Source organism: Cibotium barometz, chromosome 62 (assembly GCF_041138505.1).
Source record: "Cibotium barometz isolate CiBa-2024 chromosome 62, ASM4113850v1, whole genome shotgun sequence".
Classification (NCBI taxonomy): domain Eukaryota; kingdom Viridiplantae; phylum Streptophyta; class Polypodiopsida; order Cyatheales; family Cibotiaceae; genus Cibotium; species Cibotium barometz.
In genome coordinates, this window is record NC_141107.1 from 27,492,513 (window position 1) to 27,513,849 (window position 21,337).

At 41.0% G+C, this 21,337-nt stretch overlaps 1 protein-coding gene across 1 annotated transcript in view; it reads right to left on the bottom strand.

Moving 5' to 3' along the window:
* Window positions 1–17,872: 17,872 nt before the first annotated feature.
* Window positions 17,873–21,337, bottom strand: part of LOC147604314 (T-complex protein 1 subunit zeta 1-like) — a 91,858-nt gene continuing 88,393 nt past the window's right edge. Inside the window, exons 10-15 of the mRNA XM_086795684.1 lie at window positions 20,977–21,181; window positions 20,674–20,768; window positions 20,444–20,512; window positions 19,088–19,195; window positions 18,587–18,705; window positions 17,873–18,457 (exon numbers count right to left, since the gene is read on the bottom strand). Of these exons, the coding sequence (XP_086651810.1) occupies window positions 18,385–18,457; window positions 18,587–18,705; window positions 19,088–19,195; window positions 20,444–20,512; window positions 20,674–20,768; window positions 20,977–21,181 (669 nt within the window). The 3' untranslated portion in view covers window positions 17,873–18,384. The remainder of the gene's footprint in view (window positions 18,458–18,586; window positions 18,706–19,087; window positions 19,196–20,443; window positions 20,513–20,673; window positions 20,769–20,976; window positions 21,182–21,337) is intronic.

Sequence of the window (21,337 nt, forward strand, 5' to 3'; positions counted from 1 at the left end):
TACTTGTTTTCATCGTGACTCACTTTTATAACTTCCTTGCGACACAACTCACTCGTTTCACAACTTACTTGCACCATGACTCGCTCCCACCTTGACTCACTCACACCTTGACTTGCTAGCACCACGACTCACTCACACCATGACTCATTCCCACCTTGACTCACACCTTTTTAGCTTTCTTACATCACAACTATCTCATTTCACAACTCTCTATATGGAGCTCAAATCTTAGAATTATGCTTAGGCACAATGAGTACATGAGCCTAAAGACTCTCTAGTGGTTAGTGTAGGTAATATTGGGAGTGAAAAGGAACATGGTAAGAGTAGAAATTGGTAGGATAATGGAATTATCACCCCCCATGTTAGTCATATAGTAGCTCTTCTAGGTGACAGATAAAAGGGGGAGGAACATGGTTGTCCTAGCATCCGGTGGGTTGCCTTAGGCCTCCTCAATAGAGTAGCTACTAAGGTAGCTATAGTGAGGCTTTTGTGAACCATAAGAGGCTGGATTATTCCCCATCCCCATCCCCAACATAAACCATGGTCTCTTCATCAATCACACCACATAAACCATTGGCTCATTCTAACCATCATTACTACAACTCAGTAACACATCACGTTGCATTGTTTTGTGGGCACGAAGCTATTTGCATGTAGCCACCCTCATTTGGCCCCTATCAACATTCTAGTAAGTAACAATTATCAACACAATTTTGATGTCTACGTCTTCATGTGAAATATCGATAAATACATGCAACCTTTTCACCCTCCTTTTACTGCTTATATTCGCTCCCCATTATTGAGTGGGTAGAGAGCTCCCCATGGAGGGTAGTTCTGGTTGTTGTTTGTAGGTATTCTTCCAAAAAGTCCAAACACACATCCTCCTAGATAACCCAAGACACCTCCCCAACAAATACGCACTCACTACATAACGACCGTGCACTTACCCAAAACCCAAGGACGTAATCCATTAATGTGGTAAGGAACTTTTACGCACACATCATGGACCATGGTGGACAACGCCACATCCACCTTGCTTTAGGAGCCTCAAATGCGGCCTTTGGATCTTTTGCATCCATTCACCAAACTACCCCTCACCATCAGGGGGATGAATCTTGCTCCCTAGACCCAAAAATACTTCGATCCACCATCCATGGTTGCCTCCTCCATGCCCTAGTCAAAAACCCCCCCATCGGTAACCTTTTTAGGGTCGCTTTCTGGGTGCCATGCCATACTCCAATTACCTTAGTAACCCCTTTCCTAGACAAGGTTAGCCTCATGGCGGCCTTCAGAATCCTATCCCCATGGGGGCCCAGATTTCCCTCTTTCCTTTCCCATTACATTGATTCCTACCACAATATGGATAACTTTGGGGAGGTTGAGATGTTGGATGAGTCCCTTTGCCAAATCCCACTCACCAAGGATCTCTCGTGCATAGAGCCCTACATCTCCCAAATCCATGAATCAAAGCTCCACCATGGGAAGAGATCCATGAGATTGAGGTTCGGCACCTAATCGCAAACAAGACCACCTCAATTCCAATGGGGCTGAATTTGATGACATAGTCATCCCAAACGGATGCCTCTAGTCCATGTGCTCACCTTCGTCACTTATCAGAAGGCTTTCCCCTCACCATCTTGTTATCGTTTGCCATGCTGCATTTTGTCTAACCTAACAAATTGAGCCGACATTGAGCTCCATAGCTCTTATAGGGACTTGACGGGCAAGATACATTGCGTACACATGCTCACCACCAAGATACTTTCTCATGTGCCATTAGCAAAGAGCTTCCCACCCATGTGCCTTACCCAACTCGTTCGCACCTTACGGTGCCTCGTTCCACTGATACCCCCAAGTCCCACCCTCTTTTGAAGAAACCCAAAAGAGCACCATCTTGTAATCCATCTTTTTCTTACCCAAGGCCCAAAACTTTTAACTGGCCACTCGGCATTGGCTCTAACCCAATTGCGACCTCAACCTCCTACCGTCACCTTCCATTTTCCTCAATCCACCCAAAAGGCCACCAATAATATGTTTGAGCCTCAAGACTTTTTCACCCTTGCGTGGAGCACCCAAGCTGTCGATGCCCATCCAGAGAGTCACTCAGTGACCCACGACATAGTTCCCGTCACCCTTCCCAAAGCTGTCACCCATTCCCACTTCCAGCTGGACAGCCTCTCGATGGACTTAGCATTATCGTGCACATGTAGGCTAGAGGCACGGTGTATTGAATGGGTGGGGTTGTCAAATACAAGGCATGGAAGGGTCTGATTATAGGAATGTCCAAGCATGCGATAGGTTGTTCCATGGGACCGTACCATGGGCTAGTGTCCGCCATGGTCCCCCCATCTAGAAATATACTTAGATGGCTATCTCAGTGCAATGAGGCTCAATATAGGCTCATGAAAGAGAAATTCCTATGTGTCTATTACATGCAGAGCCAGTGGATATTACAACTGACATGCATGGGCATTGGGCAAAAGGTGGCCTTGTGTAGAAGCTTCTTTCGGTGGAAACTTCAACACTACTTCAATCTAGGGAAAGTTGTAAGCTGGCACTTTTGCCTTCCATGTGCAGGATCTTGTGCTAAGACCACCTTCTTTTGATTCGCGCACAAACTTGGGGTCAGTGCAAATTTCTCTAGGGGAAACCATGTATTCTTACCACATTTAGTGATTTGCCGAGGATATAGGGTGTATGCCACTTGGGTTGGATTCCTATGTGACCTACAACTAGGTAGTCCTTGGGGTCAACAAATTGTCAACCTCTCCTGGTGTGATGTGGGGTGGTGTAATGCTCCTTGCATTATAAGCTTGAGGACTTGTAAAACTAGTACTTTGATTCTCCACCCAACCATATCCCAAATAGTCCCTAAACTCATGGTTATATAGGCCTAAGTGGTGCATGACCTTCCAACTTCAGCCCCTTAACCTTTCATTTGCTAGACATTGCCTTTTTATTGTTCAATGCCTCTTCAACTACCCCTATAAGGGGGCGCCTACTTCTGTGTCCCTTGGGCTTCCATTATGCACCATCTATTCCCTTTTAACTTTAACTTTAATGTTTATTAACCATTACTTAAATATTTCCTATTTAAAATCCCCTGAACCTTATTTATATGTAACATTTTACATATAAATAATCTTTCGCAGTCTTACCTTAGTGTTTCCTGTCAGTCTCTTAACATTTCCACCCTCTTGAAAGAAAAGTTTTTGTCCTCGAAAACAAACTCAGGAAACCTTTTCTTTAGTGTAGCCACTCTTTCCAAAGTTGATCATTATTCTGGTCTATCTTTCCACTTTACTAAACATTCTTTAAACACATAATGTTTAGTATTCAAGAATATTTTCAAGCTCATGTGGAAGAATAGGTGGTTCTATAAAATCAACTATTACTTCTTTTCCAATGATGTTATCATTGTTTTTCATCTTGCACTTCAGTCTACTATCATTGTTTTTCATCTTGCATGCATGTCTTTGAGAAAGTCTTTTACACTCTGCAATTTTTTAACATTGCTTGTCTTGCATGTCTTTGAGAAAGTCTTTTACACTCTACAATTTTTCTTTTTGTAACCCAACTGCTATGGGTTCTCTAGGTTGAAATCCGTACATTAGCATGAATGGACTAAAATAGTAGAATGTTTAGCACTATTATAAGCAAATTCTAATAATGGAAGATACTCATCCCAATTGTTTTGCTTACGATTAACATATGCTCGATCCAACTTTTTGAACACTTCTTTCCAAAAATGGCTCGTCGGTCGCTTACTATATTTGTTGGCAATCCATACAATCTATATGGATGATGGATAAACATTCTAGCCAATTATTGTGTTTTTACTCCTTTTTTTAGTTGGTATAAATTGTACCAACGTGGTTAACCTATCGACTACTACCCACATTGAATCATGCCCTCTACTTGTTTAGGGTAGTCCCACTATAAAATCCATAGAAATACTTTCCCACTTACCCTTAGGTATTTGTATTGGTTGTAATATTCCACCTACTTTTAGACGCTCGGCTTTATTGACTTGGTACTTAGGGCATTTTATAACATAATTTTGGATGTCCTTCTTTAAACCTATCCAATAAAATTATCTTTTAACAAGTGCATAATTCTTTAAACCTATCCAATAAACAATATTCCACCTACTTTTAGACGCTCAGCTTTATTGACTTGGTACTTAAGGCATTTTATAACATAATTTTGGATGTCCTTCTTTAAACCTATCCAATAAAATTATCTTTTAACAAGTGCATAATTCTTTAAACCTATCCAATAAAATTATCTTTTAACAAGTGCATAGGTCTTAGAAATTCTCGGGTGCCCCACACTTGGATTGTAATAATATTCTAGTAAAATATTCTCACGAATATTTTCTTCTTTGGGTACAGAAATGCGACCTTTATATGACAAGCACCCTCCCATTATCGTTGGAAAAAAAATTCTGATGATCTTTTTCACTTATTGGCCCTTCTTTAAGTGATTCCTTTGAACCACTATTTTTTTTATGTGACATTCTTTTATCACTAGCCACCTACATTTTCTTTACTCTCTATTTGAGAGATCTTTTTTGATCAAATAATTCCAAACTACTTGATAACTAGAGTCATTAGCACATTTTTCTTTTAAGTGAGCCAACAACTCACTTTCTAGTTGAGTCAAACTTAACTCATTTATAGGTGCTCAACTTAACTCATTTATAGGTGCTCAACTTAGAGCATCTGACGTGACATTAATTTTTTCTTTACTATATCTAATTTGAAAATTAAACTCTTGTAGGATTTAAGCCCATCTAGCCTTCCTACCTTTTAACTCCTTTTGCGTACTTAACCATTTAAGACTTTCATGGTCAGACAATACTTTAAAATTGGCACCATACAAATAATGACGTCACTTTTTAAGGGCATGCACAAATTCAAATAGTTCTTTCAAATGCAATTGGCCTTCCCTTTTGCAATAATACTGCTCCTAAAGCAAAATTACTAGCATCCGTTTCCAATACAAATGGTTCATCTGGATCAACTATTTACAAAATAGAAGTAGTAGCTATTGCTACTACTTCTATTTACAATACAAATGGTTCATCTGGATCAACTATTTACAAAATAGAAGTAGTAGCTATTGCTACTTTCAATTTTTCAAAACTAGTTTATTGATCATGAGTCCAACTAAATTGTTTTCCTTTTCCTTTAAGTTGATTCGTCATTGGAATAGCTATCTTAGCATAATTCCTTATAACCTTTCGATAGATTCTTGCAAGTCCTAAAAAGATTTGTAACTCATCTATATTAGATGGGTCCTTCCATCATCTTAGTATAGCTTTAACTTTATCAAGATCCATACAAATCCCTTCCTCGGGACACTATATGTCCAAGACATTGCACTTCTTTTTTGAAGAAATCATATTTAGACTTTTGAGCAAATAATTTATTTTTTCTCAATAATTGAAATACTTTTCTAAGGTGCTTAATATGTTCTTGTTCATTTTGACTAGAGACTAGTATATCATCAATAAAAACCACCACAAATTTTCCTAAGTAAGGATGAAGTATAGTGTTCATCATGGTCAAAAAAGTGGCGGGAGCATTAGTTAGACCAAAAGATGTAACTTAAAACTCATAGCGCCCAAAAGATATCCTCAATGCTATTTTTGGAACATCTTCAATTATAATTCTTACTTGATGATATCTAGATCTTAAATCTATCTTACTAAAATATTTAGCACCTTTGAGTTGATCAAACAACTCATCTATCCTGGGTATAGGAAATTTATTTTTTATTGTAATTGCATTCAATCCACGATAATCTATGCACAAAAACATAGATCGATCTTTTTCCTTCACTAATAATATTGGTGAAGCCTAGGGAGACTTAATTGGCCTTATAAAGCCTTGTTCTAAATATTCAACCAATTATTTTTCAACTTCTTGTCTTTCAGTCAAACTTACTCTATAAGGTGGCGTACTAATTAGCTTTGAATCCTTTAAAACTTCTATGGGATGATTTATCCATCTATCTAGAGGTAAACCTTTTTGCAATGTTTCCAGAAAAACATCTTTAAATTCTTCTAATAAATTGTTCAAAGAAGAATTTAGTACTTCACAAATACTTGAACCAAGCTTCTCACAATGGTTTTTAAATTGAGGCATTACATTACAGAAAAAAATTTGTTCTATTTCATTATCTTGATGAAGCTTTTGGAGCTCAATATTACATATCAAAGGAGAAGATGGTACATTATGCTCTCTTTGGAATGTAATAAATTTTCCTTTATGCTCAAATGTTAGTGTATTATGAAAATAGCTTCTCGAAAGTGTTTCCCCCCCCCAATGAAAATAACCATTCTCTCCCAAAAATTACATTTGCGCGGCGGCGATCGACATACACATCCTTGAAAATCCAAAAGTGCTTCATACTCTTAAATTTTTATCCCAATTTGGTTTACCACAGTATCCCACTCATCTTTATCATAGCCATTGGCTAATGATACTATATACTTATGAGAACTTGGACTTGAGGCAACTTAAGTTTCTTAACCAAGTTGTAATTTAAAAAGTTGTGTATGGTCATATTATCTATGAGGATTCTAACTTTTTTATCTTTAATATTTCCATGCACTCGAACCAAATCATGTGGTCCAAATGATGGTTCCCACATAGATTTTGCCACCACACAACAATGCTTTTTATCATAATGAAAAACCTCGATTGATTTATATTTAGGAGAATCCTTAAGTGTTACACTTGAATAGTGTGTACTGATTTTCCTTTAGGTTTATCATTACTATTCCCAGTAAGTTCTTGTCCTTGGGACTTATGTCAGAAAATGGCATTTTGCCCAGCCCTAAAAAGGAGATTTATTTGGATTTATTAGATATTATCCATCTTTTTATGTCTTGTTGCTAGCCGACTACCCTTTCACACTGGCTAACTATAGCAGCCCCCCTAACTATATATAGCATTTGCCTGACCATTCAACACTTGTACCACTTCATAAACATATCCAGTACTACTTCTGCTTTTGTTGTTGCTGTCGGGGATCGCACATCATCTACTTCATCATCATGAGCTCTTCAAGTCAGCACTTCAGCATTTTATATTAGACCACACCTTGACAGCAGCCCACTCTCTGCTCAACAGGTCAGCACTTCAGCGTTTTATATCAGGCCACACTTTGGGGCATCATCCCACTCTCTTCTACAGTAGAGCACTAAAGCGTTTTTCCTCATCTCATAGGACAACAGCCCACTCTCTGCTACATAGTATAGCACCTCAATGTTTTATCATCAGTACCACACTTGGGATAGAAACCCACTCTCTGTACTACAGTTTATCATTGTTTTTCTTCTATAGTTTACCTTGGGACAACAGCCCACTCTCTTCTTACCATCTCACACCACTCGGGATGGTAGCCCTCTCTGCTCCTCTCCATCCCTTAGGTATTGCAGCACCCTTGTCACCATAGCTTGCACCACTTCCACCACTCGGGACGGCAGCCCTCTTTGCTCCTCACCACCCCTCAAGTATTGTAGCACCCTTGTCACCAGAGCTTGCACCACTTGGGAGGACAGTAGCCCTTTGTGCTCTTCATCACCATTCAGGTACCGCAGCACCCTTGTTACTAGAGTTTGCATCATCATACATCATCATCACTTCATCTTCCGCCGCTACTCACTACCACCTCGGAGTGCCTCTGCATCCACCGACGCGAGCCTTCGACACCGCGACCACCTCACGGAGTGCCTTTGCCTCACATCGATGATGCAAGCCTTCATCACTAAGACTGTGCTTCAGCTCCGACATTGTCTTTGCTTCTGCAATGGTCCTCTTCTACTCAAAATCTCCTCACATCAGAGGGCTCGTGTACATATCTTCACTTACCATTATATATAGACTCACTCACCTGTTTCATGCTGTGTTGTTTTGCTCTGATCTCTCGTTCATTTGGTCCTTTCGTCCTTTTTCTGTCACATGGTATCAAAGCTATCGTGAGGGATTGAAGACCTCGACGAGAGCACATAGCATGGATCGTATGCTCGCTCTCCTAGAGGACCAATTCTTCTCACCAAAAGTTGATTCTCCAAACTCTGATCTGGACCACATAGGGAATGGGACTTCTTACTCAGAGGAGAGCCCCGTTCAAGATTTCTTTGGGAGACGATCAACCCATCTACATCACCTCACCTTCACCACCTTTGCCACCATCATGATCGCCTTCTTTAACTTTTTCAAACTTTGCTTCCAGAGAAGGATACATAATGTGTCAATGTGGGACCCTAGCATCCTTTATCTTCTCTCATAGTCCCCTTTTTGGCCTGAGAGGGGGTGTCTGAAAATGGCATTTTGTCTAGCCCTAAAAAGGGGGATTTATCTCAATTATTTTGGATTTATTAGATTTTATCCATCTTTTTATGTCTTGCTTCTGGTCAACTACCCATTCACTGGTTGACCAACAACCTCCTTGACTATATATAGCATTTGCCTCACCATTCAACAGTTGTTACACTTCATGGACATTCCATTGTTGTTGCTCTGCTGGCTGGGGGGACTGCACATCATCTGCTTCATCATCATTGTCTCTTCAGGTCAACACATCATCGTTTTACATCAGGCCACACCTTGGGACAGCAGCCCACTCTCTGCTATAGGTCAGCACATTAGCATTTTATATCAGGCCATACTTTGGGACATTAGCCACTCTCTGTTTTACAGTAGAGCACTTCAGTGTTTTTCTTCAACTCCTGGGACAACAACCCACTCTCTGCTACATAATACAACACCTTAGCATTTTATCATCGATACCACACTTGGGTCAGCAGCCCACTCTTTGCTACAGTTTATCATCGTTTTTCTTCTATAGTTTACCTTGGGAGAGTAGTCCACTCTCTGCTCACCATCTCATACCAGTCAGGACGACAGCCCTCTTTGCTCCTCTCCATCCCTCAGGTATTGCAGCACCCTTTGTCTCACCAGAGCTTGCACCACTTCCACCACTCGAGATAGCGGCCCTCTCTACTCGCCGTCACCACCCCTCAGGTATTGTGCAGCACCCTGATCACCAAAGCTTGCACCACTCGGGATAGCAGCCCTCTCTACTCTTCAATCACCATTCACGTACTGTAGCACCCTTGTGACCGGAGTCTGCATCATCATCACTTCACCTTTCGTTGCTCACTACCACCTCGGAGTGCCTCTGCATCCACTGATGCGAGCCTTCGACACCGGCCACCTCACGGTGTGCCTTTGCCTCACATCGACGTGAGCCTTTGTCAAACCGACCGTGCTTTAACTTCGACATCGTCTTTGCTTCTCAACTGGTCCTCTTCTACTTAGAATCTCCTTAGATCAGAGGGATCTTGTACATATGTTCACTCACCATTATATAAAGACTCACTCACCTATTTCATGTTGTGTTGTTTTGCTATGATCTCTTCTTCATCTGTTCCTTTTGTCCTTTTGCCCTCACACTTAGAAAACTGCTTTTTATCATGTCCCGAAAAAATGCTTTTTATCATGTCCCGGCTCAAGACAAGAGAAATAAAGTTTTTCTTTAACTGCTCTCTCAAAATTTTACTTTTTAGAAACTTACTAAGATTGGATTTTTGCTTTTTTGAAGGTTCTTCCTTTTTAAAGAAAAAACCCTTTCTTTTTTGAGAGCCTAAATTTTCTCCATGAGGTTTATATAAAAAATTTGTATCTTTTTATTTACGATTACCGTTACCCATGGTATTGTCAAAAAAATTAACAAATCTTATAGCCTCATCTAAGTTTTTTTTGGCTATTTGGAGGGAACTTCCTTTTCGTACTTCCTTTTTAGGCCTCTAGTTAAGCCTCTTACTTTTTGAAAATTGTCTATTCCCTTAAGCTTTAAGATAATTTCTCTAGAGTAAGTTATATATTGAGGAACCACTATCGACTACTCCCGAAGAACTTGAGGAAGAAGACAAGAAGAACCCGATGTTTTCCTTACATGTCCATGAACAACAACTCACATACCCGCCAACCATGGAGGATGTCACATTCTAAAGTAACTTCCATAGTCACCTAGATACCCCCTTTAACATGGCCACAATCTACCTGGTCGATTCCTTATTTAGCGTGGAAGAGGAAGAGGCTCCCATGGAACGTATTACAGATTCCTTGATGAGAGAATTATGAGTGGGAGTTAAAATGGGTTTGGTTGGAGAGGTCGTTGGGGTTGGCTGTGGGGGATTTTCTATAGCACCATCAAATGAGGAGGACTTGAATGGTTGGGCGAGATTCTACAATAGAAGGCTTATGCCCGCGTCCCAGGTTCTTTATAAACTCATTTGTGATTGTCCTCCTTGTCTTCAAGCATATGGCTTTAGAAAAGGGAAGTGGTCTCCTATGCCTCATCCCACAAAAATGACTTGCGAGTAAGCCACATGAAGGGTCTGAATGGTGGTATTGCCAGTTAACGAGGGCTTAGTTGAAGTAAGAGTAGACTAGATGATATAGTTGAAGGATATGCCAAGCGGGATGTAGTGGATGATTGGGCATGCTATAAAGATGGTGGAAGGTAAACTTCATTACTTTGGGGCAAACAAGGGTTTTCATGGTTAACATGCCCAATCAAGTGAAGTGAGTCTATATAAATAGGGTACTTGAGACTGGGTGGTACCGTCGGGTGTGGCGCCGTGAGGTCGAGGAAATGGTCTTCCTCAATAAAGAGTGTGGAATTGATGAACAGATGACACTAGGTGGCAAGGTTAGACAGAAATGGATGGGACTCCATAGAGTATAGCAATGTAATGTCCCTGAAGGAGATGGCTTGGTTGAAGAAGAATAGGGTGACGAGGGTGGGCTACTACGTAGTGTTGATATGGGCTAAAATGGTGTGGAAGTTGGGGTGGAGATAGGGTCTGATAAAAGATGTTAAATTGAAGCAAATATAGGGCCAGGGTGGAGATAGGGTCTGATAAAAGATGTTGAACTAAAGCAAATATAGGGCCAGGGTGGAGATAGGACTAAGATGGAGTGGAAGTTGGGGTGGAGATAGGGTGTAATAAAAGATGTTGAATTAAAGCAAATATAGGGCTAGGGTGGAGATAGGGTGACGAGGGTGGGCTACTATGCAGTGTTGATACAGGCTAAAATGGTGTGGAAGTTGGGGTAGCATGAAGCAGTTATTAGGCATAGGTAAGTTTGGGGCCCTCTTCTTGGATGTAAGCATCTCGGCTCTTGAGCTCTTTTTGTTGTTGTCAGAGGAAGTGGTGCTTGGAGGTTTCAGCAACATGGCCAATAAGCTTGACCCATCCATTGGTAAGTGACAACACCGAAAGTACCATGGGGAGTGGGGGGTGTTGCAAACACTTGGGGAAAAGAGATGGTTTGTGAGGGACCAATCAACCACATCCGTGTGAGGGTGTCTCAGAGATGGGTATGGGATGCAAAAGTCCAACCAAAGTATATGTCGTGGAGGTTGGTACCCTTGCTTGCTATAGGGCACCCCCATGTTTAAACCCACTGCCATGCTTCAAACACTCTAATGATCTTGACTCCCCAAGAAAAGGGATGTCAAGTAAATGTTGAAGAAAGCAATTATGTTGTGAGAAGTGTACCCACACAAGCACACCTTTCACCCATTGCCCATGCATGTCACTTGCATATTTCATGATGGTGTGGTTGGGCACCACCATGTGCAAACCCGCAGCCATGCCTCAAACACTCTAATGATCTTGACTTCCCAAGAAAAAGGAGGTCAAGTAAATGTCAAATAAATCAGTTGTATTAGTGAAGTCCTTGTGTTGAAAAAGTGTACCCACACAGGCACACCTTTTGCCCATTACCCATGCACATCACTTGCATATTTCAAAATGGGAATCATAATTTTTTTCACTTCTCACATCTCATGGAACTCTCAAACACATGCACCTACAACTAACCTCATCAACACTAACCCTCTAGGTATATCTCTAGATTGGGGGGGCATGGCGGTAGGACCAATCACCTGGAGAACTGGGGAACCCTTGACCTTGTAGGTCCCTCCCTTGAGCCCTCCCTCGAGCTTCCATGCCTATGTGTTTTGAATCCAATTCACCTCTAACAAAACCTCACCCTGGCCAATGTATGCATCAAGAAAATGCCCCATCTCTAAGCATCATGCTATGAGATCTGAGCATAATACCTTGTCACACCAAGATGTCCTAGACCTCGATCTACCCATGTTGATCTTTCCATGGGGTCCTAATACTCATTTTGCCAAACAAAGGATGGGACCACTCCTACCAACTACCTTGTGTTGAAGGGTCCATAACACGTCCATAACCAATAGAGGCCCGACATAAAGAACCTCTAAACCACCTATCACTTTCCATGCCCCCTGGACAAGGTACCTACCATCATGGCTACCCAAAGCTACCCATCACTTTGCCCTACATCTAGCTATGGAACAATCCTGAACTACCCACTTAACCTCAATCGGTATATCTTGGACCATCCACACCATCGACTTCTCGGTAGCTTCACCACCGACTTGGATGTGAAGACGTGGCCACCATTATGAAAGGGGGTATGTTAACCACTATGTATTGCCTGCCGACCTATCATAAGAAGGCGCTTTGCCATCTTACGTGCATAAACAAGCACTAATCTTTTGTAAGAAGACGACATTAGAACATATAAAGCAACATTACCATGAGCTTAATGTCAAATAGGAAAAGTCTATAGACTTAGTGTATATAGTTGCTTAAGATTAGTAATAGAGATTAGAACCTTTTTAAGTTTGGTCAGCCTAGTGTGAAAACTAGTCACTTGCTCAGCCAGGTGGGTGGTCCAAGAAGGCAAGGACCCCAAATGAGGCACCCAGGTGGGTGTCAGGTGCAGTGCTTGGCTTTCGAGGCCCTTGCGGCGGGCAACATGCGCTTAGGTGTGAACAACCCATTATATCTGGATAAGATAGGTGTGAACACGTGCTTAGGTGTGAACAACCCATTATATTTGGATAAGATAAGTGTGACATGTGTCGTGTGTATTTATGAGAGTATGATTTGAAAGATAAGGCCTATGTCTATAAAAGCGTTGCACTTGATGAACTTCAACACAACAATCAAACCTTTAGCTTGAGTCATGAAATTCTCTCTCTTCTCTCTATCTCTCTCCCAGGGCTCACCATTTACAACATACATGCTATGTCAATATATTGGAGGTGGCATACAAAGGTAACAAGAATGATGTGGCATTATCGATGACTAGGTTGATGACTTAGTAACTCAATTAGGTTGACCATGTTGACATGGACAATTGAGGGGACAAGGTGAGGTGGCATGATGCTTACTACGTAGAGTCTCCCCAAGTTAACATGGATACAAGGTTTCATAGACATATAGGAGGTGTGCCCACCAAGTCTAGGATACCAAAGCTAAATTAAGCTTACACATGGCATGGCTTCTAGGCTTGGTTCATTACCAAGCCTAGATTATCAAAGCTAAATAAGCTTGGGTTTAGATTTACGTGAACACAAAATGCAGATTTTCACTTATAACCTGGGTGAAAAATAGGCTTCCTAAACTTAAATTAATTTCATTTAAAAAAATTGACCATTATAAATATCTTAATCCAGATGAATTTAGAGTAATTTACATTAATATTATAATTTTTATTGTTAAACTATAAAACTTTCACATGCCTTCAAGTAGATTGCAAGAATTTTGTAAATGAGATCTAAAAAATTCTAACCATTGAATTTTGAATGTCACCTTATCTCCCATATACTATCAAACTTCACCATTCTCTAAAATTGAACAAATAAATACACTACTTTTTTTGCATATGAGATCAACTACTTACAAAGCACTCGTAAGTTCTTAAAATAATTTTAAAAAAAGAAACAAAACTTAAAAAAAACAGTGAATCAAGTTAAGCTCTATGTTATGTGAATGTATTATGTTCAAAGTGGCTTGTTGATTGGAGCCAAGATGCGAAAGTTATAAGCATTTTAAGGACATACTGTCCTAGGATCAAAATTGTGATATGAGATACCTCGTAAGAATGTGCGCAAGGAAATGTATATTTATAGATATCTAAATTTTGCTTGCATTACATCATTATGTGCTCGACTTCATGTATTATTTCATTAGATGATCTTGTAATGAAATTACTTTCGTAGCTAAGGGAGATTAGACATTGAAGCTGAGAAGAGAGGCAATTTTCAGCATATTTTTAGAGTGCCCAAGTGAACAAAGGTGAGCATCCTTACCATGCATCCGTCCTTATATGGTATGAGAGCTAAGGCTCTTAGACTAGTTTTATTATGTTTAATCAATGAGAGCTATGCCATGTGCCAAGGCATGTGCTCTATGCCAGGCCTTCCATGGCCTGATTGCCCTTGTTTGTGCAAGAAGCCCTTGTTTTCTTCTTTCCCTGCTCTCACGAGAAGGGCAAGAAGCACTTGTTTCTTCTGTTAGGGCAGCCAAGGCAAGCATCTCGCTTCTCTCCTGCTTGATGGTGCGCAAGGGCCAAGCCCCTCCAGTGCTCCTCTGCAAGGCACCAAGGGTCGAGCCCCTTTCTATCCTCTGCTCACCCTGCTCGCTAGTGGCTAGGGCAAGAGGCACAAGCCTGCCCCTCCTCTGTCTACACAAAGTTCTCTCCCCCTACATGGCAAGCGAGCGATCCAGGTGCCACATCATCAAAAATTGTGATCCAAGAAACCAGATTGCGATCGTCAATCTCACTGATCCAACAAACCCCACTGTGCGATCACACTTTTTCTTTTTTTTTCCAATTGTGCGATCACACTTTTTTTTTTCCCAATTTGGCATCTTTGATCGTCAATCTCACTGATCGCTATCTCACCTCCCCAATCTCACACCTTTCATCATCAGTGATCCCACACCTTTCATCATCAGTGATCCGACTCCTAGACGATCCCACTTTCCAAACGATTCAACCTCGTTGATCTAGACGATCCCACTTTCCAAATGATTCAACCTCGTTGATTTGTTAATCTTAGATCATGGTGATCCGACTCCTAGACTATTCAATTTTCTAGATGATTCAATCTCTTTGATCACCAATTCTACTTCTCAAATCGTGATTCAACCTCACAGATCTCTCATCTTGAATTTTGGGATCATGGCGATCCAACTCTTGGACGATTCAATATCTTTAATTGTTTAATCTTGGATCGTGGTGGCGATCCGACTACTAGGACGATCCCACTTTCCAAACGATTCAACCTCTTTGGTCATTCATCTTGGAACGTGAGGGACGATCCGACTCTTGGATGTAATCTCTTTGATCGTCACCAATTCTAGACCTTGAATCATCGATCTCACTTCTATGATTGAGATTCAACCTCTTTGATTCTACCCTCTGATCATTGCCTTCTAATCGTCAATTCAAATTTACCCCTATGTTTATAAGTTGAAAGAAAATTGTGCCACCTCCGTGCCATACCTTGTGTTTGGTTTTTTTTTTTCACATATGCACCAATAAAGTGTAACTATAGTAAAAAACAAACTTAGTAAAAAATTGATGGTGATTAACATATTCTATAAGGATTTTGTAAGGGGCTTCTTCTATATTCAACAATCGAAGCATTTGTCCCATTCTTAATAACAAGACTCAAAATTCCTACAAATACACTTCTAATGGCATTCTTGTTTTATGTTGATAAATAATGAAGATCAATTATTTTTTTGTAGTCGTTCAATAAAGTAGTCTTAGTAAGATTGAGAATGAATTATCAACATGTTAGTGCCCTATGAATATCACTTGATTAACAAAGACCTATGAAATCCCCAAACACAATACATGTGAATTCATTGACTAGGCTAGCTATGTCATGGCTCGATAAGCATGTTTAAGTACTCTAAAATTTGTGCATCTCCCTAAGTGTAATATACACAAATGACCTCAAGTCAAATTCACCATCCATTCTCGTTTTATGTGACGTGGAGAAAGTTATGGAGCATGACCTCCAAGATGTTCATAATCCAAATGCTAATTTTGGGACCCTCAAATAAAGATAAACATCCGCACTCTAGCTTTCTATCCACATCCGCAAACATAAGTGCCCTTTTCTCATGTGACCAAGCATCTAGGATGAGACATGCCAACATGATTGGATAAAAGCTTCCAATTGTTGTAACATTAGTTTTTTGGAGGCAAAATCCTAAGAATGTCTTTCAGATTCCCTTGATTCATTTCCATGCAAAAGCATTACTTGCAAATGTTGAGGTAGAGAATGTGATAGCATAGATTGGAAATGTGATGGACCAAAGGATAAGCCTCATCGGTAGAGAGGAAGGTTGCACCCTCTCTGTAAAGATGGAGGGAACTAAACCCCTCCATAGAGGAAGGATTAAGCCCCTTTGATAGAGAGGAAGGTTGAATCCCCCTCCACAAAGAGAAAATGAAGCCCCCTACGACACTTACAGAGAGGATCTGCACCCAAGAGGTGGAAGAAACTAGATGTCGGATATCACACCAATAATTTGAGTGGCATTTTTTACTTGGAGCTTAGTTCATTTTTCAGCATGTTGGGATTTCCTCCTTAACTGTCATAACCCATACTCATTCAGGAAAGAGAGAAAATAGGACCTATTTCTTTTTTCCCTTTGTGCTCACTCCCCCCCCCCCTCTCTCCCCCTTATTCTAATCTTTAAACTAGCTAGCAATTGAATTAATAGATTAGAGCAAGATCTCCGAGAAAGTTCAATGCTTCTCATTGGACTAATTGCACATGGTGCTCTATAGGACCTAGTTCTTAATTCCCTTCGTGCTCACTCCTCCCCTCTCTTCACTTTATTCATATCTTTAAACTAGCTAGCAATTGAATTAATAGAATTAGAGCAAGATCTCCACGAAAGTTAAATACTTCTCATTGGACTACTTGAATATGCTACTCTAGATAATCTCTCTGCCTTATCATATCTAATCCTCAAAACAAATTAGCTAGCTCCCTGGAATCTCTCTTGCGAGCACCACCTTCCTTTCACTTCTAGGAAGAAAGCCCTACCTTGTTTTCGAATATTCTTAGCAGACTGATATCCTTTAAGAGAGTGCAACATCGCCACCCTCCTTAATCATGTCCAGACCTCTAAAAACTAAAGTTGAGATAGAGACCCTGTGGTGAGTCAGGCTTTTGCATCTTTGGTACGTCAAATTATGCGATACATGCACGGTACACTTCTCTAGGTAACATAGAAATCCATAGCAGAAAAATTTAAAAAACAAAATAGCAAAAATTAAGTTACGAGGAAAATATCTTTCTGAAAAGCCAATAAACAAAAACCTTCCAACACAACACATAAGAGCAAGCTTTGAACTTCACCTGTCATAACCATCATTTCAATCACATTATCACAAACCACCACTGTACCCCTAAAAACTATATGAACCCACACCTTCACACTCAGTCCTAGTTCATCTACCTGTCTCTTGCCAAGGCTTATATGATACCTTGACAGCAACCCATGGTGCACCATGTTACTGCAGACGCATGGCAGCCTCTTCACGTCAATTGGCATGGGGAGCTGGCTCAGTGGATTGACTTCAATGGCTTTGCAACTTATCATCATGGATTTAATCTACTTCAATAAACTTGACCTTCACACTGTTAAATAGCCTTCAGACTCATCAACTATCACTCGTGAAAATGGCATTTGCTTTACCTATATATGTTACGTTGCCATTTTGAATACACCACTCAAATCCTTTCCGGTAGCAGAGCACCATATGCTAGTTGATTAGCAAGCGGCTTAGAGAGATGAAATTGGCACACTACAGATACATATCGTGGGTGTATTTGCTGTTATGTGACATTATCATGCTATGATTTGTCTCACAAAAAATACACTGGTCTGTATAAGGCATGAAGATAAGGATGTGCTGCAGTGTGTTACTTCTTTTACAAAGATCAATCAATTAACAAGTTAAGTCACTGAGATGAAGAAAAGCCCTCTTCAACACTGAACCCTTCGAGATGCAGTTACTGCATACGGCAAGGCCTCTCCGGCTACATCCACAGCATGTGCAAATGTCTGTAGTGTCACGCATACATTTGCATGTTCCCTAGGGTAAAGCTAAGACAAGAAAATAAGGACAGTATTCAAGGCTGCAAAACTTCTCATGTTCTCCTGGCAAAAACTTGTAATCCCCCTGTTCCAATGTAATACAATGGAAATTTGAATCCTTAAAACTTCTCATGTTCTCCTGGCAAAAACTTGTTATCCCCCTGTTCCAATGTATTACAATGAAAATTTGAATCCTTGACTTTAAAACAGCACATCAGACCACTAACTCAACATCATGTAAAAAATCACTCAATTTGTTCTACGATTCTCCTGAAGGCCGAAGAATGCCAATGAAGGCATCATCTTTGGGATAAATTTTGAACACACAGGGAAAAAGCACCACTTCAACTCTTCCTCATGTTTCTCCCAGCCCTGATAACCTCATCCACCAGAAGCAATTGTGATGCAATAATAGGCCTGAAAGCACAAAGAGAGTTCATACTCACATCCATATGCTTTGAGGTGTACACATCTTGCTTGGTGGCCCATGTAAAAAGTTCACAAATATTTGGGGAAGATAAAGCACACATGGGATTTTGAAGTTACCCTGAATTAATAATTTGCCGCTTGACACTGTAGTTGTCAAATATCCCCTCCATGTGTGGGTCCATGGGCTCACCCGTATGATGATTCAAACCAGCCACCACGCCATTGTCATGCTCTCTCTGAAAGTATCAAGCAGCCGAATGAAGAACAGCTGAATTCAGACAAAAACTCACTACACTCCCATGATTAAGCTTTTTGTTGGCATGGCAGACTCAAAAGCCACCTCACTCCCCATAACTACGGCAAAAGAGAAAAGCAGTCGGCGGTCTGCCTTCCGATTGGAAAAGAGCTCACAGCTACCGCTGCCCACCCATTTTCCTTGGGAGGCCTTCCCACGACAGTCTACCCATTTTCATTCTGGGAAAGGCCTCCTAGCAGCCTTTCCCTATTTTCTTAAAAAGCTCTAGAACTAGAGTCTAGTTGCAATAAAATCACACTCAAAATCCATCATAAATTTCATCCATCACAACAAAGTATCTCCAATGGCACAGAATCAGTCACCTGCAATGCTATAATAACGTCTTGGGTGTCCAATCCTGAATTTTCTGCCAGAGTTTTTGGAATGACCAAAAGTGCATCCGCAAATGCTTCAACACCAAGTTGTGCTCGCTGTACAATGCAGTAATAACATTAATAGAAGTGTCTTCCTACCCATGCCTCGTGCTAGAAAGGCAGACCATGTTTGTGCATTACAAAAACTTGGTTTCTTTTGTGGTGATGGTGGTGGTTAGTGTGTGTGTTGGGAGAAGGGGCACACGGGTGGGGGGATTGGGTTTTGGGGTCAGGAAAAGACTCAGACATAATTTGGCAACTTCTGCAAGACCTTTTCTTCAGCACAAGAAGTAAAACACAGGAGCACGCATGTACACGCACGCAGAAAGGAGCACCATGCACATGCAGGCAGACAAAAAAAAGAGCGCATTATGCACATTTACACGACCCCCCATGTCTTTCTGGGAAAAGATCCAGAAAGATAATTTGGCAAGTTGCCGATGAGGTGACAGCTCAAGTGGTAAAGGTGCTTGTCTAGCTCCAGGACATCCTGGGTTCAAAACCCACAAGGTGCTTCCTTGGCAGCATTGCCTGCGGGCGGATAAAAAAGCCCCTATGGGCAGATAAAAAAGAGAAGTACGAGACGATCTTGGGCCCAAGGCCAGTTGGGAAAAAAAACTTGTTCTGTCAGGACTTTCTTCAGCACAAGGGGCACCTTAGTCTAGAATAATAAGGAGCACACACATGCATGCACAAATGAGCACCGTGCATGCACACAAAAAATTAAGTAAACTATGTACATGTGCACAACCCCCACGCCAGCCATTGAAAGCTCAGAATATTCCCCAAGCTAAACAAAACACACCATATGCACACACACACACACACACAGAGCACACATAATGCACATGTACGACATGACCCCCACATCCACCTATCAAAAGCTCAGATAATTTGGCAACTTCTGCAGGACTCTCTTCAGCACAAGGGGCACCTGAGTCTCAAGTAATACAGGAGCATGCATGTATACGCGCACACAAAAGAGCACTATATGCGTGCACGTGCGAACAAAAAAAGAGCACATTATGCATATGTACACAACCCCCATGTCTCTCTGGGAAAAATCATTTGGTAAGTTCTGCAGGACTTTCTTCAGCACAAGGGGCACCTTAGTCTAGAGAAATACAGTATTGCACACATGCACGCATGTATAAAAGAGCAGTGTACACGCACATGCGCAAAAAAGAAAAAGAAAAAAAGAGAGCACATATTGCACTTGTGCACAATTACTAAGCACAAGTCACAAGCATGAACAGCTTTCTGGGAAAGGGCATCACTATATTTTGTTCATGACACAACACTTACGCCTTTCACAGTCTTCTTCACTTCATTCACAAGATATTGCCTTGCTGCAACTTCAAAGGCTCCTGCTCCCTGGGAAACACAGAAGAGATGTTTTGATTACTTTTTGGCTTCTCATGCTTACTGAAGCTGGTTATCTTGGGTGATAGCACAAACCCTTTCAGCATCCTTGAGTCAGTGATACTAGCGCTCAAAGACCTACAGCACAATGATAAGGGTTGTGAAATGCCAACCAGGATAACAGCCTCATCTTCAAGTGTGTTCTTTACTGCCCGTAGCCCATCTCGAACAGCATCCTTAATCTGTGCAATGGTATGGTCATTGGGACCTATATTGAAAAAGCAGCAAGTGAATGAAGAATTGTATTAAATTGGCATGCAAAAAGGATAAATGTTACTCTATAATACCTTTAGTACAGCCATTAACATGACTGCTAAAGACTTTTTGAAAGACCATACTAGAGTGTCCAACACACCTTGACACAAGCTCCAAAAGAACAATTTTACAGGGTTAAAAGAGTATGATGATGTGTGAACCTTTTATTAAGATGGTGCAAGAGTGTGGGTTCTTTACTTCCTCAACAAAAGTGTACTTTTCCTCGCCCAACACATGCTCGTATACAAGTCCAGCCCATCCCAAAACATCCGGCGTTAGATCATCCACAGAATTGACAGCCTCTCCACCACAAGCAAGCACTAACCGCTCCATATTTCTTCTCTTTGCTCTTCGAAGGGCCACAATCTACAGCAAGCAGTTTTCAGTGTTACTTCTCAGACCTGTGCATCGAACTCTCAGAGGTGATGCACTCTCACCTCAAACAGGCTAGCAGTATCTGTACCAACAGGACACACTAGCTTCCTTCCTAAGAAGGCCAAATATTCAAAAGCAAGCAATAAT